Source organism: Chelonia mydas, chromosome 4 (genome assembly GCF_015237465.2).
Source record: "Chelonia mydas isolate rCheMyd1 chromosome 4, rCheMyd1.pri.v2, whole genome shotgun sequence".
Classification (NCBI taxonomy): Eukaryota; Metazoa; Chordata; order Testudines; family Cheloniidae; genus Chelonia; species Chelonia mydas.
Window position 1 is genome coordinate 139,751,989 of NC_057852.1, and position 24,850 is coordinate 139,776,838.

The window sequence follows — 24,850 nt, forward strand, 5'->3', positions numbered from 1 at the left end:
GCTCAGCGTCCTGCCTGCTGTCCTGCAGCCCCGAATGCTGCTCTCCTGTCCTTCAAAGCCCTCCTTGGTATCCCCCTCCCTAATGGCTGCCCTGTGTCTTATCTAACGTAGACGGGCTTTTCGGAGCTGGGGGAGGTGCCTTTACGTTCCTGACACACCATGTGGGGAAAGATTTGTGTGACGATCATGCTAAGAATTGATGGAATAACAATGACCATAGAATCCCTCCTCTGAAATGTGCTGGTTTTGGCGTTAAAATATTTCACTGCCCAAAGCCCTCACCTGGGACCCCGACCTTCTCCCAGGCGACTTTATGGCCGTTTGGCACAGGAACGAGGTGATCTTTCTCCTGGCCGGTTGTTACTGACACATTGTATTTGTCTCTCTGTGCTTCAGGGCCTGTCAGCTCATGTGACTGTCCAGAACCCCTGCAGGTGCTGGAAGTAATTATGACCACGGATGAAACCTATCCACTTTCCAGAGACCCATCAGCTTGGTTGGTGAGAGCATCCCAGGGTAGCTCTGGTAATTCAATCAGAGTCTGTAATTCGCTAATGGGCAGGATCGATTCTGGGCCACAGCCGAAAGGGGCTTTGTTTCCATCGCCCCAGCCCTTTGCCAGCTGGCAAGCTGCTGCCAGTTGAGAATGACAGAACTTCACCCCTGGCATATTCCTCTGTGGCAGAGCAGAGCGCGCCTTGCTGGAGCCTGTCTGGACCATATTCCCCAGGGCCGGGCCAGGATCCTTCCATACAATCCAGGCTCCAGGCCTTTGTCCAGCCTTAAGCCTCCCAAGTGATGGGGGACTATTCCACAATCTAGCACAGAGGACCCCAAACTGTGGGGTGGGCCCCCCTGGGGGGGGGCATGGAGAAACATTCGGAGAGCACGACGGGGTCTGGGACAGCCCCCACAGGGGGTGTGGAGGGAGCACCACCCAGCCCAGCTCTGCTCCCAGCTCTGCTCCCAGCTCTGCTGTGGCCCCATCCATGGCTCCCGGTCCCATGCCCGGCCCCATAGCCTCAGCCCCGGACCACAGCCCAGCTGTAGCTGTGCACCAGGCCCTGGCCCCGGCCCCAGTCCAGCCCCCAGTCTCAGCCTCTGGCCGCAGCTCCATTCCCAACCCCAGTCTCAGCCCTCTTACCCCTGTCTGTGTCTCAGGGGGCTGGGGGGAGGAAGAGGGTATTGAGAGGGGTAAGGGGGGGCATGACCCTGAAAAGTTTGGGAACCACTGGTTTACCAGATTTCACTGTCTGAAATCAAAGATGCTGTAGGCGCACTTCAGCCACTTTAGCAGATCACTTTTCTCTGAGGTGTCTGGAGCACACGAGCCCTGAAGAAACATGTCCTTGAGGGCAGTGGCCTTAACGGGGAGGGCTTGGATTGAGGCATGTTTCCATGGGGACTGTTGTGATAATTGGACTGACAAATTGACCCTAATGGTGAGCTCAGTTGTAAAAAGTCTATGAAAGTTCACGAGATGTTACCATAACCTATAAAGGCAAGTGTTGATGGACAGTAGGGCCAGTAGTGTTCAGTAATGTGGATTATAAGCAGGTGCACAAGAACTGGCCAGAGAGACTGGATTAGCCCAGATCAAAGAGAGACCACATTGTGATAACTCAAGGACAGTGGTGTTGAAACCATGCTGGGTAAAAAGAGAAGATATGGACCTGGAAATGAATAGACCAGCATTGATGTGTCGGATATTAGGCTTCACTGGTGGACAAAATAATGAGGGGCCAGGCTATTCCACCCACCGTTCCCTTTGTGAGTCCTTCAGGAAAGAGACTTTGGGGAGAGATTAGGGAAGAACAGATGGAGGCTACTGGAGTGAGTGTCACCATCATGGCTGCCACCCCCACTGTCTCCTGGGACCCTGGGCCTTTGTCCTCCTGATCCGGAGGGATGTCCTGGCCAGACCGAGCCAGAGAGAGGGACCCAGATGATATCACCACCTCTGCTGACTCCAGCTGAAACCCAGCCACCACCTGGGATGAAACGGGATCTGACTTTAACAACAGCTCCAATCCATCTCAACTCACTTCTCTTTCCCCTCAAGGATGGTTATTAGCATCTTTGGTAAGTACTAAGAGACTGTCAGTCAAGGGGCTTTTTCCTTCTGAAAACTCCCTCCAGCTAAAGGCAAATGGAGCAAGGGATGGTGTTAAAATCAAAGCCTGACTCAGTACTTTCCATTTCAAATGCTTTCTCTGGTTTTCTTTCTTTTCTGTATAATAAAAGGGCAGAAGGATTTTTAGTAATGTGTTTGCCCTGCTCTGAAGCAGGCTGAAGTCTGTGTACCAAACCTCAGACCTTATTTACCACTGTTTAATGTTGGACAGGGACTGGGTTATATTAACAGCTTTGGCTCATTTAATCCATCTAAATAAATACAACAGGGCCCTCTGCTGAGATAGTCTTGATATGGCCAGCCTTGGCTGAGGTGCCCTTACCCAAGGAGGTCTTAAAGGAAGACCTTTCACGGACAGGTCAGTGAAGAAAATGTACAATAAAGCCAACTTTAAGTATTCTCCATATGAAAAATGCTGGCACAGTTTCCTTCCAAAACGCACATTCATCCTGCTGGAATAAACCCAGAAAAAGAAGCACAACCAAGTTTGTGCCAAATTTCCTTCACAAAAGTCTCCAGTGGGCCAAAACTAAGCCCGGGGAAGTGAAGCCCCAAAGGAATTCTGTTTGAGAACATTGCGAGCAAGTGAAAATGTGACTCAGAATGGAACGGGCATCTCCTGCTTAGCCGTAGTGCAGTGGTCCCCAAACTTTTCACGGTTGTGCCCCCCCCCCCCAACCGTCTGCGTCCCTCCCCCCTCGGGGCTGGGCCCGTACCTCTCGGGGGGAAGGGTGTGCAGACAGCGGTAGGGGGGCTGGGGCTGCAGCTGGGTGGGTCTGGGGACGGACCAGGGCTGGGAACCGAGCTGCAGCCAGGGGCTGGAGCGCGGAGTGGAGCTGCATTTGGGGGCGGGGCCGGAGCAGAGCTGGGGGCGGAGGGGGGCTGGGTGACACTCACTCCCCACGGGTGCTGGCAAGGCCCCACCACACCCCACTGAACATTCCCCTGCACCCCCCCTAGGGAGGCGCACCCCACAATTTGGGGACCACTGCCGGAGCGTTAGCACCAAGGAGTTGTGTTGATGCAGCGACCATGCTCCGGGGAGGGACACTAGGAGTTTACTCTCTATGTTGGCCTCAAGACGTTGATAGTGTTCGTCTAATTCTGTAAAACTGGCCCATTTCCAGGTTTGCTCAGGGAGTGAGGGGCAAGGTGAGCCGCCAATTAACTGTGCAGATGCCCTATACTGCACGTGCTGATCACCCCTCCCTGCTCCTCTGCTATGGAGCATCCAGGCTGCGCGGGGCATCTGGCACCTGTTGAACACCGTGCTGTCTGAGGATGGCTTGATCAAGCAATCCCACCGTCCCATGTGCTCTGTTGGGACGGCAAGCTGGCCCGCGCCGTTCCGCTCAGTGGCGCTGTTTCACACGGGGGGGCAGTTTTACAAAGTGTCCTTTAAAATAAGATCTCGCTCATTCTCCGTTTGCCCAGACATGCCCTCCCTCCCCCAAACCTCCTGCACACGCCCAAAACACCCAGCGCTGCAGGTTCCAGTCACTTCATCCATTAACCCCCCTACTGTAGCAGTCACGAAGGGGTTAATGGATGGAGTAATTACTCCCCCAGCTGTGACTAAGTAGCTGCCTCCCTGGGAAATATGGTTCTCAGGCAGCATGGGGCAGCTGCCGGAGAGGCTGGGGACTATCTCAGGGAGGTTCCTTGTCAGTATCCTGGAAAGGAGCCACCCAAGAAGCGGACCCAGAGGCCCGCCCTGCGGAGTAGAGGGTAAGACTGCTGGGCTGTAGCAAAAGGATGTTTCTTTCCCTCCTACAAGGTGAGGAGGAGAGTCCAGGTTGCCGGAGGCCCCTGTTGCCAGGCCATAGAGAGACTGCTGGATAGAGTGAAGGAGACCCTGCAAGCTGGGAGACTGGGCTGTGGAAAGGCCAGGGTATCCTAATGAGCCCTTAGATAAGGAGGGGAGGAACGGCCCCCTTCGCACACCAGCACCAGAATGTAGGGGAAAGGAGAGGAACTGTGATGGGCTGGTGGACTTTGTACCGCTAATGTCGGGATGATGTTACATTCACGAGGGAGGCGTGTAGCACCATGCGGTGGGTGGCACTCACTGGCGGTGTCACCTAGTGGTTAGGGTACAAGGTCTCTAGTCACCCGGCCTCCAGGGTCTCTCACTAGCCACCATCTTGTGCCCTGGCAGTCCGCCTTTTGGTGGCTGACAACCCAGCCTGCCGCTCAGGTCCCCAGTTAGCCATATCCCAAGGAATACGGCAGATCCGCACTCTGCCGAAGGGCACGACAGGCATGGCGGGGAAGCACCTTCAGTCTGTTCAGTGACCCCTGCAGGTAGCCAGTCCCAGTTGTGCAGTTTGCAAAGTCTTTATGCTCTCGGGGTTTCCCCAAGGGGGCGTCCGGAAGAGAAGGTTCTCGTATGCTCCGTAACAAGGCGGTTGGTAGAGGAGCCCAGGGCCTCCACTGAGGTCCTGCCCAGGGCCATGTGAGAAGCTACAATGTCCAGCCCCCGGGAGTGCTTTATGGCTGCCTCCCGGGGCTGCTTCCTACCACTCCCTGCCCCACCAAAGTCTTACAGTTTGACGCAGTAGCAAAGAAAAGGCAAGGAACTGGACCCTCAGCTGCCTGAGCACACCAGGCAGGCAGGAGCTCCTCCTAAGGAAGGGTTTCTGCAGCACCCATCTCCAGGAGCTCTCAGGGTCTGTTGCTCTCCCTGCCCTGGCAGGTCCCTTCTGAGATGTCTGTCTCCCTTCTGAACAACACCTTCAGCTGTGGCATCCTCTGCAGGTGGGGATGGGCAGGGCCGGCTGGACCCAGACTTGCTCCTTAACCCCTTCAGATCCAGTGTGGGGTTTACACCCTCCAGCACATACTGTTAAGCTAAAATGTGTCAAAAACGGGGTGGAATGCCAGAGCCGCAGTGTCCTGCATCCTGTCCCCAGAAGCATTGGAGCTGTGCTATGGGATCACAGGTGGCCTGGCTGTGGTCATCCACGTGCAGTGGAAGCAGAGTGTGATGGGCTCTGGGAGGGCTCCTGCAGCAGGGGCATTGGGTCAACAATTTAGAGAGGTTGGATTGTGGTCAAAGTTTAATGAAACCCTCCTGTTTATCATCTGTCCCTGCACCGGGCTTGTCCCCTTCTCAGCCCAGCCAAAGCTTCATGGTTGCTAGTTCCATCTCAGTGCAGCCTCCGACCTGGTTTAGTTAGACCCTGAGCTAATCAGCAGGGTGATAGTTTCCTACTCACAATATTGGCAGTTGTAATTAGCAGAGCTGCAAACTATGTCTTTCCCACTGGGGGGCAGCACGACCTCTTTTCTTTGTAACCGCTGTGGTGGTGGTAAAGTCCTGTTCAATCAACTGTCCTTGGACTGCCTCTGGGAAGAGTGCCATACACATCCACTAGGCCAGGTCCCACAGTCGCCCCCTCACGGCTGCAAACGCAGGCCTAGGGTTAAAATCAGCCTTCTGAACGAGATGAGAGATTGGGGGTTATTTACCTTCCCCTCTCCCCCAGGAAGCTAGGGTACCGTATAATACGGGAACAGGGCCGGAAACACCCACATCTTGGTGGGATTAATGTCACAGCACTGCCGTGCGAACCATGGGATGCTTCTGGGAATAGCATGGAGATGGCTGATCAATACCGGGATTCTATCCCCAGCATGCTGCCATCTTCTGGGCATGACGGTGCACAGCAGGCGGCCTGGGTTTGGATATGTGGGAAGCCAGATGTTTCCAAAGCTTATTGCCCACCCCACCCACTACTTGCCAAGAAATCCTGACTAACAAGCAGAGCATTGCTGACTTCACAGGGCGACCCAGCTGCTGAGACATTTGTAAGCATCAGGTTTTACTCTCAAATGTCTGCATCGACTCTCTCTTTCTCTCTCTCACACACACACCCACCCACCCATCAGGAGGAAAGGAAATAAACACTTTTAGACTGAAAATGATACAGGGAACCCTTATACCCATAACCCCCTGGGTTATGCTGACAGCAGAGTCCACACCAAACAGCAACACAATAATCTAAACAGAGATTGGTAAATAAAACAATTAAAAAATCATCAACAATTGAGTAACTGCCAGTGCCAGTCTGGAAAATTAGCACACGGGTGCTGCTCAGCTAGGAGGGTGGAGCTAGCAGAGAACGCCAAGTCCTACAACCCAGAATAACCTAACCCTCGACTCCAGCATCTGGTCTGCTCTGCTCCACTGAAATAGCAATGGAACAGCATGAGATGATAAGGATACATATGGTTGCTACTGCGGTCCATATTGTACATAATGGGTCCATATGGTAGATAACTGGGGGGGGGGGTCCCCTTGGCAGGTGTTGAAATACATACCCAGCTAGGTTTTGCCCCCAAGCATCTGATACCTGGATATTGGTGAAGGTGACCAACAGGCCTACCGGCAAAGTGGATAATTTGTGGCCTATATTTTATCTCCCATGCTTTGCCTGGCATTCTGCTCTTTCAGCCTGCATGATGCAGAGGTATCGACTGCCATGGTAGAATGCACAAGATGGAGCAGAGATTAAAGATCAGAGGAGATTTTCCTCCACCTCCTGTTGCCTTCCATCCTCCGGTGCTTGTAGTGCTGCCAGCAACAGTGATGCAAGGAGAGGGCGCAGGAGCAGACTGACTCCGGAGAGGCAAGGATCCTGATCCAGCACCCCTAGTTACAAAGCACAAAGGGACGATGCTCCCCTCACCACACAGGAAATATAAGGGAAAGCAGCAAAGTGACTTCCCTGGCTCAGTTTAGTGTTGGCTTGACAGCCCTGGGGGCTGAACACCCCAGGGGGCTGAATACCCCAGCAGCAAACTTCCCTGCACTGTCCCAGCCAGAACGGATGTCCGGGGAACTCAGTCTTCTTGGCTCATTCAGTCAGTGGTCTCTCTGAGACTGCCAACAAGGGGATCAGTTAATGCTGGCTGCCCTGGCCCTGATGGACCCCCTCCATTCGGAACTGGAGTGGGATCCTGAGGGGCCCAAAGTCTGTTGATGTCACTGGAAAGAGTCCCAATGACACCAGTGGGTGCTGGATCAGGGCCTGATTGGCACTGGGTGCTCATCAGATGGGCGCCACTTTCGGGCCCTACCAGTGAGCAGGATGGTTCCTAGCCTGAGCGTTCCCATCAGCTGCTTCTTAATGGTATCCTTACGCTGCTCCTGCCTTGGAGAAACACGGGGCCAGACTCTGCTCTCCCTGACCCTGCTGCAAACCAGGACTAACTCCCCAGAGGTCAATGGGGCATTCTCCCTCCGGGGGGAGGGGAATTCAGCAGTTCTCCAGGACCAAGGAAGCTGAAGGCAAATGTGTTGTGCCAAGCGATAGTGCAGCGAGGTCACTGCCTGTAGAGAAGATAGAGCAGGGCCTGAACCCCAGCCTCTGACCCCCATACCTCAGAATTTCAGGAAGTGTCAGTCTGAACCCACACACAGGCTCCCTTTGGGTCAAAGCGCAGCTCTTTATCCAAACACCCTCCAGCTCCCACATGTTCAGAATGCAGGGCCAGCTTCAGCAGCTCGGTCCCCTCCCTAGCTAGAAGAGCATTTATGGGCCAGATTCCCCACTGATGCAAGTCAGCATCGCTTCACTGACTTCAGTACAGCTACTCCTGCTTACAGCAGCCGGGACCTGGCCCATTGACCTCAGTACAGCTACTCCCGTTTACAGCAGCCGGGACCTGGCCCATTGAACGGGAGAAGCTGTACTGAGGTTAATGGGCCAGTCCCGGCTGCTGTGAACGGGAGAAGCTGTACTGAGGTCAATGGGCCAGTCCCGGCTGCTGTGACTCAGTACAGCTTCTCCTGTTCACAGCAGCCGGGACCTGGCCCATTGACCTCGGTACAGCTTCTCCCGTTCACAGCAGCCGGGACCTGGCCCATTGACCTCAGTACAGCTACTCCCGTTCACAGCAGCCGGGACCTGGCCCATTGACCTCAGTACAGCTGCTCCCGTTCACAGCAGCCGGGACCTGGCCCATTGAACGGGAGAAGCTGTACTGAGGTTAATGGGCCAGTCCCGGCTGCTGTGAACGGGAGAAGCTGTACTGAGGTTAATGGGCCAGTCCCGGCTGCTGTGACTCAGTACAGCTTCTCCCGTTCACAGCAGCCGGGACCTGGCCCATTGACCTCAGTACAGCTTCTCCCGTTCACAGCAGCCGGGACCTGGCCCATTGACCTCAGTACAGCTTCTCCCGTTCACAGCAGCCGGGACCCGGTCCATTGAACGGGAGAAGCTGTACTGAGGTCAACGGGCCAATCCCGGCTGCTGTGAACGGGAGAAGCTGTACTGAGTCACAGCAGCCGGGATTGGCCCGTTGACCTCAGTACAGCTTCTCCCGTTCAATGGACCAGGTCCCGGCTGCTGTAAACGGAAGTAGCTGTACTGAGGTCAATGGGCCAGTCCCGGCTGCTGTGACTCAGTACAGCTTCTCCCGTTCACAGCAGCCGGGACCTGGCCCATTGACCTCAGTACAGCTTCTCCCGTTCACAGCAGCCGGGACCTGGCCCATTGACCTCAGTACAGCTACTCCCGTTCACAGCAGCCGGGACCTGGCCCATTGACCTCAGTACAGCTTCTCCCGTTCACAGCAGCCGGGACCCGGTCCATTGAACGGGAGAAGCTGTACTGAGGTTAATGGGCCAGTCCCGGCTGCTGTGACTCAGTACAGCTTCTCCCGTTCACAGCAGCCGGGACCTGGCCCATTGACCTCAGTACAGCTACTCCCGTTCACAGCAGCCGGGACCTGGCCCATTGACCTCAGTACAGCTTCTCCCGTTCACAGCAGCCGGGACCCGGTCCATTGAACGGGAGAAGCTGTACTGAGGTTAATGGGCCAGTCCCGGCTGCTGTGACTCAGTACAGCTTCTCCCGTTCACAGCAGCCGGGACCTGGCCCATTGACCTCAGTACAGCTTCTCCCGTTCACAGCAGCCGGGACCTGGCCCATTGACCTCAGTACAGCTTCTCCCGTTCACAGCAGCCGGGACCTGGCCCATTGACCTCAGTACAGCTTCTCCCGTTCACAGCAGGTGAGGGGCTGGCCCTGAGTTTGGAGCTTTCATGTCTGAGCAGCGCAGCCCCTCCCCAGCAGGGGGCCTCTCTGTGGCTGTGATTGGTCAGCCCTCCGCCTGTTGCTATTATCAGCCCTTGGAGTACCGCAGAGACGGCTCCTTTCTCATCAGGCAGCCTCTGAAACCCACCCAAGGGCCGCAGAACCCCAACAAACTGTAAGGAGCAGAGAGCCAGGAGCTGAGGTTCTTTTCATGCTTGTATCCAAATGGAGCCCACAGTAAACTAATCAATGAGTGGAGGCGACTGATCTCCACAGGGTCTGATCCCAGAGGGCCTTCCTCAGGGTGTGTCTACACAGCACCAGCTGGGCATGACAGAGCGGGTGGGGCGTCAGCCTGGGTAGTGCTGCCTGGCACAGAGCCTGGCCACACATTCTGCTCAGTACCCTGTGCTGTGTTGGCTTCATGGCTGTGCTAGCTGGATTCAAGCTGGCTCAGGTAGGCTGCCCTGTGCACAGCTTTAGCTGCGTAGACAGATCCTTACCCTTCAGTGGGAGTTGTCCCTGAGTGAGGGCTCCAGGATCGCACCTGTCGAAAAGCATCCTTGTGAATGATCCATTCCTTCCCCATGGATCTCCAATCAGCTGTCACCCAAGAGGCACCAGATGGAACAAGAGGGGATAGTTTGGAGCTCTTTAAAACAACTAACAAGCGAAGGGGTGGCCTGGTACTAAAGCACAGAAAGCAAAAGGAGTCTATATTCAGCAAAGTCGCTGGATTTGGTTATAGATAGAAAACCTGGCACTCGAAATACTGCCTCAGCCCGATCACCTTCAAGCACATTTGCACTAGCATTTCTTGCAATTGTATAAGTGCATGCACAACTGTGGGTCCATGTCCATAACTGCAAAGAATGCAAAGCCGATTGATTGCAGCGGCATGTACGTGACTAACAAATGCATGCACAATCACCGGTGCACTTAGACAATTAAAACACCCTCGTGCACAATGGCAGGTGAACTTCTAGATGTGCATTTGCCACCTCTGCTTGTGCATTTCTCACTCTTGGACTCTAGGCCTTATTTTTTCCCCTCAGTCTAGCCCTTGGATTGTAAGTAACTGGGAGCCCTGTGTCATTATTCAAATGCAGACCTCTACCAGTCCTGCCTGTGATGGCTCGGTCTCTCCAAGCCCAGGAGGAGCGATTAGCAGTGGGAGAGGCACAGGAACGCCGGCTCTTACAAATGTGCCTGTGAGAGGTTTGAGGGTGAGAGAGTCGCAGGGAAACCGAGCCCTGCCTCATTTCTGTTTCTGCTCCACTTGCTGGAGGCGCCTCGTGAGGTCGTCAATCCGAACGTTCTTCAGGTGGAGCAGGTGTTCCAGCCGCCGCACCTTCATCTGCAGGATCTGAGCAAAGGGAAGCACATGCTGGCTGTGGTGATTGGCCTTTTTTAAAGAGAGGGGCCCAAACCAAGCCCTTTGTTCCAGCCCCATGGGCCTTGCAGGCTGGAGCCAGTTCTGAATTCTGCAGCTTATGCCTGTCTCTGCCTACTTTTACATGTGTCCTCTTTCTCCTACCTAGCTTTTAATCGAGGACTTATCAGTAGACCTCAAAGCACTTAGCAAAGGAGATCAGTATCATGATCCCCATTTTATAGATGGCGAAACTGAGGTATGGAGAGGGGCAGAGATTAGCTCAAGGTCACCCAGCAGGACAGTGGCAAAACCAGGACTAGAACCCAGGCCTCCTGAGTCAAGCGCTCTACCTGCTAGGCTATACTGTTTCTCATGAAAAAGAATCCAGTATTTTTTTTTTGTATCTTGTACTTTAAGCCAATGGCAAGCTCTAACAGGATCTTTGGGGCTGGCAGTAATGACCATGTTCTTCTTCTTTTGATCTCCCATCAAACATGCAACCAGACCCTTGTTTCTACCTCACATTTCCATGAGTCCCCAGTAAGTGACACAAGATCAGTAGGATCACCCAGCTCTTGGGTATCGGATACTGTCATAACGCCACTAGTTCTCACCACCTTCAAAGACGGCCATAAAACACACCTTCTTCTGCAGAGCTTTGCAAGAATGGCCCAGGCAGGACTTCACATTGTCTTCACCCCCTTGGGACCGTGCCATCACCTGGGGGCTTATGCTTGTCTGAGCTGTTTTGTCTGGGTCTGAACCTGACTGCAGGCTTCTTGGAGCTGCGGCTGCATCTCATATGCAAGTACAGAGCCAGGCTGACCAGCAGGCCATGTGGCTGCACAGGGAGCCCTACACACGAGTCATGATGGGCTATGGCTTGCTGAAATCTTGGCCTTGTCTACACTAGACTTATTGTCCTATCATTTCCCACCATTGCAAGCCCCAGCACAGCAGTCCATGGGACCCTACCTGTCCCCAGCATTTTAACCACAGTGGGTCTGTCTCCGCTCCAATCCACTAGCTTTGCTCTAGCTTGCTCACATACCAACAGCGGCCAAGCCCCAGCAGCACGGGTGTTGAGTGGCTAACCTGCACTGAAGCCCATGCTGCCATAAGAACATAAGAATGGCCAGCCTGGATCAGACCAAAGATCCATCTAGCGCAGTATCCTGTCTTCTGACAGTGGCCAATGCCAGGTGCCCCAGAGGGAATGAACAGAACAGGGAATCACCACATGATCCATCCCCTGTCACCCGTTCCCAGCTCCTGCCCTGGTTTCACTGCTGGTGGTACCCGAACTACATGGGCTGCAGTCACTCATCTGAGTGCAGTGTCGACATACCGCGAATCCTCACCCAGGGTTCTTGAGCCCAGACCTATGGGGCCCTGGGCAGGCAGCATCACCAGGCAGCCTTGGGTGCATGGACCATGGCTCTGCCTACATCCTGGGAGACCAGTCACTGCAGGAAGTGCTGCCCTGCTAGAAATGACTGGCAGCTCCTCCCATGAGCAATCATTTGCCCAGACCTCCTATTTAAGCCTGGAGGGAGGAGCAGGAAGCTGTCTGTGCAACAAGGAGGTCTGACTTGCAGCTGAGATAGACCCGGCCTTGTTCCTCACTCCTTGCCCTGACCTCTGGTTCATGGCTATTGATTCTGGCTTGACCTTTGGCTCCAGACCCCAGCTACCAACTCTGGGTTGACCCCTCAAGCCTGACAGCCTACAGCTCAGACCGCTGGACTGACGTGGAGCTGATTAAGATCCTGGCAGCTGGTCTATACTAATGGTCCCACCATTGCGACTAGTGAAGGCGCTGAGTTGGAGGCAGGAAAGTCAGGCTTGTGCAGTCACCTCCACACTGGCTGAGGACTCCCGTCCCGTGGGCATCATGGGAAGTGGGTATTCCCTACCCAGAGGGTGGGGTGGGGTAGGATGAGCCATGGAGGTGGCAGTGGGCAAAGCCTGGCATACTTTCAGAGGATGCCTTGCCGTTCCACGGACAGCACGCGAACTGTCCTCACCTGGACCATCTCTTGACAAGCCAGCAGAGCCTGCTCCCTCTCCGCTAACTGAATGCGGAAGCTGGTGTCTCCCTGCAGTGCCTGGGCATAGCCTTGCTGGCCCTTGTTCATCCTGGGGAAAGAAGTAAAACCAGAGATATACACGTAGGAGGAGGAGAGACTTGCCCACAATGAGCTCCGTCAGATCACGGAGGGTCCCCTATGGAAGGGGTGGGAGCCCCATCATGGGGGCCATTGAGAACTAGGCTGGACGCAGCGCAGGTGACTGGACTGCCCTCCATCAGCCACCTGCTGGACTAGATGGGCAATAGTGTCTAAAGGGAAGCAGTGGATGTGCCATTGTCTGGGCATTTCAGACAGACTGGAACGAACAACAGGCCCCATCTCTCCTTCCGCAGGTCATACTCAGCCTTGGCATCAGAGCGCCTATCTCCCACTGGCCTGAATGCACCGGGGCCGAGTGAATTGATGAGCCTGATTCTCCCCTCCCATGCGCTGATGTAAGTCAGGAGGAGCTCCAAAGCCATCAACAGGGTTACACCAGGTGAGAGGAGATTCGGGCTTTGCCTCTCTCACTTTCATAAGCCACCCTGGGATAAACCCTGGCCCACTGGTAGACATAAGGGAGGCCAAGGCAGACATCAAGTTCCCTCTTCCTTCCTCGGGACATCACAGGTTTAAACCATCTCAGTGAGTGGCAGGATGGTCCTTGGATGTTTTGCTTTAGGAACAGTCCCTGCTGCTCACTGGGATCTGGGCTGGCAGCAGAGAGGGCTACACACAGCAGCGTGAAGGGGTGAAAGCGCCAGGCCTCTGCCGAGCGGGGGTTAGGTTGGCACCACTAGAGTGGCCCAGGCAAACTGAAAGCCCAAGCAGGTGTCCGATTCCCCTGTGCCCTTTCTTGTGAGGCTGCAGGGCAGCTCAGCTTGCTGCTACCAGGGTTTGTGTAAGAGGCAGAAGGTGTGCAGGGGCACTGAGCAGTGCTGGGGGCGGGGGCGTCCTGGCACACGCTAAGGGCCCGATCCTCAGCTGGGGTAATTCAGCCTCGCTCTGTGGATGGTAGTGGAACTTCACTGACTTACCCCCGCTGAGGATCTGGGCCTGTGTGCAAATATGCGACAAAAGTACCATGGTGATTTCCTCTTTGCTCAGGTGGGCCGTTCACTTCCATAAATCTCGGGGGCAAAGCTGCCCCAGCCAGGAAGGGTTTGCATTTCACTTGCCCTTTGGGAAGGGTTGGATTGACAGGCCTGTGAAGCGGGGGCCTCCATTTTACCATAGAGCAGTACAGCCCAGGGGACAGAAGGGCCAGCTACCTGCCGCTCCCCCGAACCCTTGTGGAACACCTGAGCATTCCTTGGAGGGCTCCCAGCCAAGTAACCAGGAAGGGGCTGTAGTTCTAAAGGGTCATGTGGGGACTGTATCAATAAACACTTGTCAGTTTGTGGGGTGATCCCAGGGCAGACTTTACCTTTCAGCTCGTGGGGACTGCTGCACGTAGATCCCTGCTGCATTGGTCTTTGGCTTTGACGAATAGCCTGGTAACACAAACCACATTCGGTTACAGCCGCAGATCAAGCCCTCCGTTACCCCAGTGTAACCCGCTTCCGTGGGAGCCTCAGCAAAGGCAGAACTGAGCCTTAGCTGAAACTGGGAAAGTGAGGCCTTAGGACCCTGGGCAGCTTAAACACTGGCTGATTGGCTGGCCACGCCCAGCCAGTTCTGCGACAGGCGCATCTGGCCTCTGCGAGCAGGGTCAGGTTAGAACTACTGTCTGGAGCAAGGAACTGCTGTCACTGCAAGTCCCAGTGACTCCCCCAGGGAGCAGCGGAGAGGTGCCGCGCACACATGCTGGGGTAGTTTACTTGTGTGCCAATCTCACCTCGGGAGAGCTCACAGGTATGGGCTGTGAGTCGTAAGGCTTCAGAGGGGGCAGCTCTGAATTCCAGTGGGGCTAACAGGAAGGGTCTCATGCTTGAGCCCACTGGGGAGATGGCATCTTGCTAGCACTGTCCATCTGAAAAGCTCCTGTACGCCTAGTGCTGTCAGTCAGCCTTGCTGTTATCCCTGCCTTACCTAGCACATGGAGAGGGGAAGTGACTTGCCACAGCAAGTCCATGGCAGAGCTGGTTCTGAACCCCAGATCTCCTGGTTTACAGCTTTGTTCTTTAATCCAAGACCATCCTTCCTTCTGCTAGCTGGTCCCCTTAGAAAAAGCTACAAGGACTTACAGAGTCTGCAGATTCCTAGAGGACAAGCAGTTGGTGAAGAAGCCACTTGACCTGTGAAATCTCTGCAGGTATTTCTAGAGCGGGACTCTCCAGCAACGGTAACTAATGTAGCTGGTTTTGTGGTTAAGGCACTGGGCTGGGACCAGCAGATCCAGCTCAATTTGTGGCTCTGTCACAGGCCCTGGGTAAGTCACTCGGGCCCAGATCCTCCAAGGTATTTAGACTCCTGATGTCCATCAATTTCAGTAGCCGTTAGGAGTCCCTCTCTGTGTGTCAGCTTACAGGAGAGAATCTTCCCATTCTCCCACTCCTCAGCTGTTGTGTCTTTGAGTCGACACTACATCTGTCCAGCATCCAGCACAATGGGGCCGCAAACTCCATCAGGCCCTCTAGGTGCTACTGTAATGCAAATCATGTATCTTCTTCACACCCCTGCAATGCAGGACAGCGCATCCCCATTGTACAGGTGGGAAACTGAGGCACAGGGAGACTGAGTGACTTGCCCAGGGTCACAGAGCCATGTGGCAGGGATGGAAGCCAACTCCCCCAGAACACACATACTGCTCAGAGACACTCCTGTCACTCCTACCTGTTTCCATATGGCCATTCTCATTGAGTGCATAGCGTGTGCCCAGCTCCTGCACAGAGAAAACACATGGTTCAAGTGAAAGTGCCTTGCAATCCACTGTCAGCTTCCTCCCAAGAGAGGCCTGGCAAGACTTCCATAGGTGGCAAGATGGCAACGATCAGGATGTTGCAGAGATGAGTGGGTCTGAGTGAAGGCAGAATACAAGGTGGCACCCAGGAAATGACATGGGCGGAGCAGCTCTGATCCCATCCAGTAGGGGGCAGTGGCGCACCCCCCCCAGCCAGTTCCTGGTACAATATCTGATAACAGGTGGGACTGGAACACTTGGGGGCCTTAGGCTGAACTTGCACTGCCCTGTCAGTGGAAAGATGGAACAAGTCTTTAGGAAAGACATTGAGGATGAGGGTCCCTATAAACTCAGTACTGTGGGGTTTCACAGGTCAGACGGGGCCATTATGACTATCTAGTCTGACACCGGGGAAAGGCCCGCACCCAGTGATTTCTGCATCAAGCCCAGCCCTTCTGTTGGAGCTATAGCCCAACATATAGAAAGACATCCAGCTAGGATTTAAGGCCCTCGAGTGATGGGGAACCCACCACGTCACTAGGGTAGGTTGCGCCAAGAGTTAGCCTCATCATTTACAAAACGTACACCTTATGTCTAGACGGCATTCGTCTAGCTTCAGCTGCCAAGCGCAGGGTCTCATTCTACTAGATTAGAGCCCTCTGCTAGCAGAAACCTCTTCCCCAGGAAGGCCTTGCAGGGTTTTGTACAGTTAACTAGACCTGTTGGTCAGAGAAATCTGGTCATCAGTTGAAATCCCCTTTTTTCTTTTAAGTCTAATAAAAATAGGTCTGGTCTAGTCTCAGTCCGGTTGCTAGGACACCGGTGTCCACATTTCCAAAGCACCATCACCCTGGCACAGATCGGCCACCTCACTGCCAGTCTCAGCAGAGAGGGGGCGCATTGATGGGCCACGGAGACAACACTGTCCTCACCTTGGTGGGGCGCGGTCCCTCCGGCACAACTTGCCCTGCTAACGCCTGAGCTGTAGCCAGCGGCGCTCACTCGCTGGGGCCGTCACGCTCGCACTGAAGAGGGGACAAACCGCAGTTGCTGGGATTATAAGACACTAAATCTATGTGGCTGATTACAGAGCGTGGGTGTATGGTGAGGGAGGGAGCGGCCACAAAGATTCTGCAGTCCGGACAAGCAGGGAGAGAGGCGTCACCTCTGAAACACCAGTGAGTGGAGCTGCCAAGGTAGGGCAATTGCATAATGACTGGTGTATTAGCCACGCAGATGGTGCGCATCTCACAGCTGTGGCTATGGGTGAACATGCAGGAGCGGGTGACGCTCAGCCATAGTCTGCTCCGCTGCGATCTCTACACCCCAGGAGGGACCGGACCAAGTTCCAGCACAGCAACTCCACTGGCTCCAGCAGAGTTATTCTGGGTTTACACGGGCGTGACGGAGAAGAGTCTGGCCCACTCTGTATACTGGTGTCTGCCTAAGAGCCATCTCTCTCCAGCAGCTGTTCTCCGGCAGGAAATCATCATCCCCGGTGACCAGCCAGGAGAAGAGTCACCAGCCGGCCCCCAGTCCCTGCTCTGGGTAAAACCAAAGCAGCTCCATTGCAGACTATGGGGTTACTCTGGATTTACACAGAGGCGTGAGAGAAGAATTTGGCCCCCTGTCTCCAGTCCCTTGTTGAAGCGGTTATGCATAGTAACTTGCAATCAGGTCGTCTTCGAAGACCAGCAGCATGCTGCAGGCCCCTACTCTCTTTTACTGGGGCATTCTGGTGCAGCGGCTCAGCATGCGAGGCTGCAACTGCCACGTACTGCAGGTTTTCACATATTCCAAAATCTGTCCTCACCTTGTCCTGTATCTTTGAAAAAGCAAAATCATGCTTTTTCTACACTGCCCCACTTTCCCAGGGCCTTACCGATCCTTTCTGACTATTCACCCTGAGGCCTCTGTTCTTCATCAAGAATCTGTCTCTGTAAAAATTCTCCCTGCTTTACCAAAGCAGATGCTCAACTGTGTCTTTACCTTTGCACAACCCGACTTTGTGCACGTTGAGCAGAACTAAATGACCATTCCGCTCAGTGAGCGCTTCGCACTCTCCGGGTAGTTACTGTGCGGTCATAGCTGTGAAGGATAACGGCATCCTCAAGGTCCAGGCACATTTCATAGACCCTTCATCCTTTTTCCTCTTTGTGCCATAGTTCTTGCCGTGCCTTCGCGAGGTCTCCCTTAACCACACTTTTGCATTCCTGTTGAGGCAGAGCTTGTCTACACATACAGCACTGCAGGCTTAGGAGGAGACACGACCTCACCGACGAGGAGATTCTCCCATTGGTGTAGGTACTCCACTTCCTTGAGAGGCAGTAGCTATATTGACAGGAGAAGCACCCCCATCAGGGGGGCCAGAACTGGGGAGGGGGGCATGGCCTCCCCCACTTTTAAAAGTGGGAGGGCCATGCCCACCCGCTTTTTAACATGGGTGTTGTTTGGGGGTCAAGGAGCCACATTGTCCCCCCTAATTTGCAAGCCTTGGGCAGGCGCAGCCCCTACTGGCAGCGCCAGCCTCTTCCTTGTGGGAGGGCTAAGGTGGCCCTTAGCCCCCCTCACCATGCGGTCCAGTCCCTCTCAGAGGCCCACCCCTGCTCCTCCTCTCCCCCTCCCCCGGCCCCAGGCCCTGCCCCTGGCCAGGCCAGAAGCTGTAATCAGGCCATGGTAAGAGCTGCCCAGGGTGCTGTCAGGAGCCCTGGACCTTCCACCTGCCCATGGTGGTGTGATCCGGGGACATGGGCACCCCGGCCCCAGGGCAGGTGGAGAGTTCAGGGCTCCCTACAGCGGCCCAGGCTCCCTGGGCAGCTCCTACCACTGCCTGCTTCCAGCCTGGCCAGGGCCTCCAGGGGAAGAGGCGAAGCAGCGGCAGGGCCACTGAGAGGGACCGGGCTTCATTCCTCCTCCGCCCTCCCCAAACTTCTACGGAGGTTCCGGTGCTCCTGCCTCAGGTCGCCGTAGCGCTGTCTGCGGCAGCAGTGTGGTCGGTTGAACTGCATCGCTCAGAGGTGCGGATTTGCCCGAGCGCCGTAGTTACACCGACACGAGTCCGTAGTGTAGACCGAGCCTCGGGGGACTCTGTAGATCGACCGCCTTGTTTTCTAAGGTACTTTTTGCTGCTTTATTGCCCATTTCATTGCCTGGCATCCCGACACGGGTGGCAGCCCATGCCATTCCTATACGTGCACCTCGATACTATCAGCCCCGCGAGGCTTCCCTCGGAGCCTCGTCATGAGGCACAGCAGGGATGAGGGGTGTGGCTGAGAAGGGGTTAAGCGTGAGTGGCTGGAGGTGGGCTCACACTGAAGGAGGAGGAGAGACCTCCCCAACCCATGCCTGAGCTTCAGAACAGCTCCACTCACCTGGCTTTAGTGCCCCTTCATTAGCCCTTCGCCACTCAGTTTCCTCCTTCCTGTGCATCTATCCCAACATCAGCGGGATCAGCTAAATTGTCAGCTCCATAGAACAACACTGATGCCCTCTGACGACTCTGAGGGATAACTGGTATCTTGACAAGACCTGCTTCTCACCCCATACCCAGTCTGGTAGGGTCGGCTGGGGCGCTCCGTTCCTAGCCCTGAACTCTCAGCACTGGTAGCTGGGTTCTCTCTCGACCCTAGTGGTCCGAGTCCGACTACCACACTGCATGGAGTGCTGCTTGCATGGAGCTTTGGATGGATGGTTTTTTCGATTTGATTTCCATCACTCACTGGCCAAGAGCGCATTTCTGGTGGCAGGTATAACCGTTTTATTCGCGGCCACACCCTGTGAGCTGCTCAGAACAACAATTGTGCACTTGTTTAATGCCTTCTATCTGAGGATCTCAAAGCCCTGTACGTACACATGATGGGGTGTCTAAACCACACAGGTAGATGAAGGGTTAACGGGAGCTGATGGGCCCAGTTAGCTCTCCCATTTCCACCTGGGGCCGAGGGTGTTCGGCATAATGCATAATCAGACCCAGCTGATTCCCTAAGGGAAGGAGCTCAGAATAGGGGAAGAAGAGAGCCAGAAGGGGGGAGACATGGGAGTGAGAGACCCAGCAGCAGAGGAGTCTGGGGTTCCTGCTGCCTGAGAAAGGAGCCAGGGGGAAGCTACAGTGGAGCCCTGTGGTGGGCCCTGAAATAGGGGAAAGGCTCCAGGGAGGTAACCATGTACATCAGTGTATGTGACTGGGCTGTGTGACTAGAACCAGACCACCACAGGGCCTGAATGGCCATCAGATGGAGAAGGGGAAGGCGTTGCAATGGCATGAACAGCCACAGGGAGACGTGCTGGCTGGTGAGTCACTATTCTGCAATAAATGAATTAACCCCCACCCACTCGCTGGGAGGGTCTAGCAAGCCCATTTTGAAACTGGGGAAACTGAGGCACCCAGCGATGAAGTGACTCACTCAAGGGCACACAGCACATCTGTGAGAGTCAGAAACAGAACTCATGCCTCAGTCCCTGTGATGACTCCTACACTTTAATCATGCTCCTTCTGAATGCAGTTTAATGGCTCTGTGTTTGTAAATTACACCTAGTTGTCACAGCTGTAGGCCAAGCTCCAGAGTGCTCACCCAGCATTTGCTCCCAAGGCAGTTTGCCTGAGCAAGGACCTCAGCACATGGCCCATATACACAACAGGATCCTACACCACGTTTGACCATCTGAGCTGCCCGCCGTCCCTCAAGCACCGCTGACCTGATGTGTGCTAGATGCCACCTTGCTCCGCTTCTGCTTGTCCTCGATTTTCTGCCGCAGTGGGAGCAGCACTAGCTCCACCATGCCGGGCGTGCACTGTACGATCTTCCGGATCATGTCTTCCGGGATGGAGAAATTCAGCTTGTTCAGCACCTTCCTGCAAGGGGACAAACCGCCCCCGGGTAGGGGGATGGTTAAACCACAGTACAGGCACCCACTCTGCAGAACTGGCTTGAGTTCCTATAATAGTCTCATGTGCAAGTATCTCTCCTGGACTAAGGGGCCTGATCCTCAGCTGGGGTAAGTGGGTGTAGCTCTCTCAAAGACAATGTAGCAACACTGATTTACCCCAGCGGAGGATCATGCTCAGCATGCAGAGGAGAACATTGCATAATGTCTAGGATCTCGCTGCTCTAATTATTTGTTTCCAGTTGCATCCACGCTGCCCCAGAAAGAGGGGTCTGAGCTCAGGAAGGCTGCACAGGACTTGGGGGGAGATCAGAGAGGTATGAAGTCCAAGCCACTGTTTGGCATTGGCAGAGGGTGTCAGAGCAGAAAAGCTGCATGGTATTGTCAGGTGGGTGTGAGGTCGGAAAGATGCAGAGGAGTGGGAAAACAACAAGGAAACTGAATCACTGTTTTCCCTATGCACCCGCAGCTCCATGGCCTGACCTCCCCAGCACCATGCTGCCTGAGGGGCACTGGGCGCATGTTTACCTGTTGAGATGGCCCCAGTTGGAGAGTTTCTGTTGCGTTGAATTAGCTGGGACATAATTGTGCATTTCCACCATTTTGGGAAAGTAAAATTTCACCACTTCTGCTGCTAGAACTGCACAGGAAAGAAGAGGAGGAATCAGTGACAATGCAGTGCTCGGAAAGATCAGATGAGCATCACGCCATGATCTGCATAATGAAAACAATGAGACGCCTTTATATGTATATAGATGCTCAGGAAAGATACTGTATAAACCACAGCCAGGACTAGTTATTGTCTGTCAGAGATTCCAGATCTAAGTGAAAAAGAAGGGTTCCTTACCTCATAGCAACTGTGATTCTACTTCAAGTACTTGTCCAAGTGGATCCCACTCTGCAGCAGATGAGCTCCATGCAGGGAGTGCACACAGTGGTAGATTAGCCACTGGGCCAACGGGGCCTGTGCCCACGGGCCCCAGTCTACAGGGGGGCACTGGAAAAAAAGTCTGCCACCAGGCGGTGGAAGCCTGGAGCCCCGGCAGAAGCACCAGGTGGGCGGGTGGAGCACTCCCCAGCAGAAGCACGGAGCAGCGGGGGAAGCGCCAGAGCCGGGACCCCAGCTGCAGTCCAGGGACTGGAGGCGCTCTCACTCCCCACTGCAGCCCCAGAGCTGTCGTGGGGGGGGGGACGGACGGACGGACAGAGCTTCTCCAGTGGGGGGGAGGGCAGAAAGGAGCAAACAGGTTGTGGGCTGCAGGGGCAGAATGGGGCAGTACTGTGGGTGGAACAGGGGTAGGAAGAGGCAGAACAGGCTGGGGCCATGAGCAGGGCTGCAGGTGGAAGGGGCAGAATGGGAGCAGGACTGCAAGTGGAAGGGGTGGGGAGGGGCCACTCACTTGCTCTGGCCCAGGAAACCTTAATCCACCTCTGAGTGCACGCAGGGGACTCATGCACTTTAGAAGCGAGAGCCACTTGGACAAATACACAAAGAAGAATTCATCTCTTCTAACCAGCAACCCTGCAAACTTGCCCTGGGATCAGAGAGGCATCCAGGTTATTTCACTTTCATGCGTAATCCATAGCAGTAAACAGCATTACCAACCCCACACAGTCAAAAATCATAATCCAGACCCAGAAAAAAATTGTAAGATTGGCTTAAAAAAAAAAAAATCCAAGATTTTAAAAATAAATGTTGGCTCTTTATTTGCCTTGGGGGTTTGGTTTTTTTTTTTGTTTTTTTGGGAGCCTTTAGAACTCATGTTTTCAAGCTTTTTTCTGTAACCAAGAGAGCTAGAGACCTACTTTCCTATTTTTGAAATGAAAGCTGAAGTTCTCACATAGTCAGCTGACTTCAGCAGCTGGGGCTTTAAGGAAAACATGAAATATGAGAGTTGTGATAAGTGTGCAAAAGTTGGCAACACCACCTGGTTCTGCTGGCCAAAATTTACCTTTAGTAACACCTGTGCACCTAGGGTGACCAGATGTCCTGATTTTATAGGGACAGTCCCAATTTTGGGGTCTTTTTCTTATATAAGCTCCTATTACCTCTCCCTCCCCCACTCCCTGTCCCGATTTTTCACACTTGCTGTCTGGTTACCCTATGTGCAGCCTCTCTCTTTAGGCGTTGTGGGCAGCTGGCATAAATTGAGACTGCTATCAAGGATTTGGCTAGATGGCTCCAGGATTGGGGGGCATAGAGGAGACTTAAATCCACCTTTGCAAATAATCCTGAGTTGCACTGTGTGCAGTTTGGACACAGAAACTAGGAATTTGTCCGCAGTCGCTCATTCACCTCTTCCTTATTAACCCTAGAGCAATCTTATTTTAAATTTAGTTTTCCTCTCTGTGCATATTGCTTGATTTTTAAAAAAAACAAACACAAACTTGTTTTTTAACCAGAGGGTGAAATGGATATTTACCAATCAGTGCAAACCTGACACACTCCTCCCCACATTTCCCACAATCCCAATCTGCAAATGGTAAAGGAGGCCCTGTCTGTGGAGTTCAGAGCTGGATCCAAACTCTCCCAAAGTTCACTGCATCCCAAGGGTGGATGTGGCCAGTTATAGAAAGAGGGGTCAGCTGTAAAGATCAGAATTGTGTCTAGACTCCCCTAGAGCACTGGCTATTTGGATTCAGGATCCCAGGTCAGTCCCATTACAGAGAGAGAACTCAAACAGCAGAGTCTGGATCCAGGTCTGGACTCCGCCAGAGTTCAGAGTATTTCGATCCAGGATCCCAGGTCAGTCCCACTGCATTCAGAGCTCAAGCCATCCAGACTGGGTCTGGGCTCTCCTTGAGCTCAGTGAATTTGGATCTGGGATCCCAGGTCGGTCCCATTGCATACAGGGCTCAAGCCATCCAGTCTGGATCTGGGTCTGGGCTCTCCCCGAGCTCAGGGTATTTGATCAGGATCCATTCCTGGGTCACTCGTAGGCCTCAAGCTGTGAAGTCTGGACCCCGGCCGGACTGCGGCCAGCTCCAGGAGCTTGGGATCTGGCTCCCCAACCTCCATCGCTGAAGTCCCGGGTGATGTTCTTCTTGGGTCGGGACAGGGGGATGGCATCCACCCAGCTGTAGAGCTCCTGCAGGCTCTCCTCGTCCAGCTCCCCGTTCGCCATCGGCTCGGCCGCCAGCTGGGCCCAGGCCAGGCCTCTCCACCCCCACGCCTGCAGGGCACGGCCAAGCTCGCCCCTGGCTCTGCCTCCCCGCAGGGCTGGAGGCAGCCATAGTGTTTTCATAGAACCATGGCAACGGCCGGCTAGCCGGGGACACTCAAGGGATTCTGGGAGTTGTAGTCCTCTGCCTCCTGAGGAGGCTAGGGGGCAACTGTTGCCAGGCAACGAGCTCGCCTAGCAACACAGCTAGGGCACAGCATGAGAGCTGCACTGAAAGGATGCAGCTGATAACCAGTGCACGGGTCTGGGGGATTAATTATTAATTGCACCACGGCAGCACCGCCCATTGCTACCGCCAGCCGCCCACAATCAGGGGTTCTGCTCGGGGCCCCGGCGCGCCCCGAGAATTGCCACGGTCCATGAACAAAGAGGCCGGGCTGGGGCGCGCAACGGGCTGGGGCCTAGCGACTCCCAGGGACAACGCTGCGATCCACAAAGGGCCAGGCTCGCCTTGTCCCTCTGGGCTGGTGGCTGTTCCACGGGGATAAACACACAGCGTCGCTGGGCCGGGGGAGATGCTGCAGCCTCACGACCCTGGTCCTGGTCCCCCCCCGCCCCAGCCGCTCTCTCACTGGTGAGCCACCATGGAGCAGCTTCACCAGGAGAGACTGCGAGATTCCCCGCATCGGAATAGCTCCGTGGTTGGGGCACTGTCCGGAGAGGCGGGGGACCCCTGTTCAAAGCCTTTCTCCCCAGCTGGCAGAGAGAGGGAGAGTTGAACCTGGGTCTCCTGCATCCCAGGTGAGTGCTCTAACCGCTGGGCTGAACAAGGTGGGCGCCGCCCCCATCTCCTCCTCTGGCTGGCTGGGGCTGGATGCCTCTGAGCACGGATCAGGTCTGCGTGTGACTGACCTCGGCACCCGAATGCCTGTCTTTCTCCGATTCATAGGTCGCTCTTGGGCTCCCGGGGGAGATAGGGGGCCCACCCAGCGCCTGGTGGGAGGCAGCAGTGCGCATGCCTGAAGTCAGAAACAGGTGGGGTGGGAACACCGAAAACCTAGACATGGAGTGAATTTAGGCACCCACAGGGTTTGGGAAGAGAGTTTCGTGGATCACAGGGGAGCCAAAACTGGGACTTGGGTGCCTCAGGCCAGGGTTTAGGTGCCTAAGTACCTTTGTGGATCCCATCCCGTCTCTAGCCCTGTGGGTTGTGGACAAAAATTTTACAATGTGAGCCCTAAAGTCTCGGAACAGAAGGCAAATAAAAAGGCCTGTCATGGTGTGGGACTCACCCCTGCAGCTCCTCCTGCTGGTTGTCCAGGGAATTAGCTCTTTTCAGCCAGGAGCGCCCTCTGCCGGTCGATGTCTCGCCTGCCGC

The 24,850-nt window shown here is 54.6% G+C and overlaps 1 protein-coding gene and 2 long non-coding RNA genes across 6 annotated transcripts in view; 1 reads left to right on the forward strand and 2 right to left on the reverse strand.

Moving 5' to 3' along the window:
- Positions 1-2,573, forward strand: part of LOC119566157 — a 46,429-nt gene extending 43,856 nt beyond the window's left edge. For 2 of the 3 annotated variants that reach the window (XR_006290287.1, XR_006290286.1), the window contains one exon: positions 397-2,572. This is a non-coding gene — a long non-coding RNA (uncharacterized LOC119566157). Of the gene's footprint in view, positions 1-396 lie in introns of all 3 variants that reach the window. The other variant, XR_006290288.1, reaches the window with a different exon arrangement.
- A 3,579-nt stretch (positions 2,574-6,152) lies between these two features.
- Positions 6,153-8,411, reverse strand: LOC122465431. The gene is made up of 2 exons (XR_006290285.1): positions 8,240-8,411; positions 6,153-8,095 (listed from the first exon to the last, which is right to left on the reverse strand). It is a non-coding gene; the product is annotated as an uncharacterized LOC122465431 (long non-coding RNA).
- Positions 8,412-8,507: 96 nt separating this feature from the next.
- SPEF1 (sperm flagellar 1) lies at positions 8,508-23,575 on the reverse strand. Of its 2 annotated transcripts, XR_006290284.1 has the most exons (8): positions 23,364-23,575; positions 20,879-20,990; positions 20,162-20,318; positions 15,400-15,448; positions 14,051-14,117; positions 12,580-12,691; positions 9,126-10,543; positions 8,508-9,076 (listed from the first exon to the last, which is right to left on the reverse strand). XR_006290284.1 is itself a non-coding variant. In XM_027834146.3 (7 exons), the coding sequence occupies exons 1-7, from the start codon at positions 23,473-23,475 to the stop codon at positions 10,436-10,438; spliced, it is 717 nt and encodes a 238-aa protein (XP_027689947.1). In that variant the 5' UTR covers positions 23,476-23,575; the 3' UTR covers positions 8,509-10,435. The 2 variants fall into 2 exon arrangements, 1 of the variants encoding a protein (XP_027689947.1); XM_027834146.3 differs by having other exon boundaries at positions 8,509-10,543.
- Between the last annotated feature and the right edge of the window lie 1,275 nt (positions 23,576-24,850).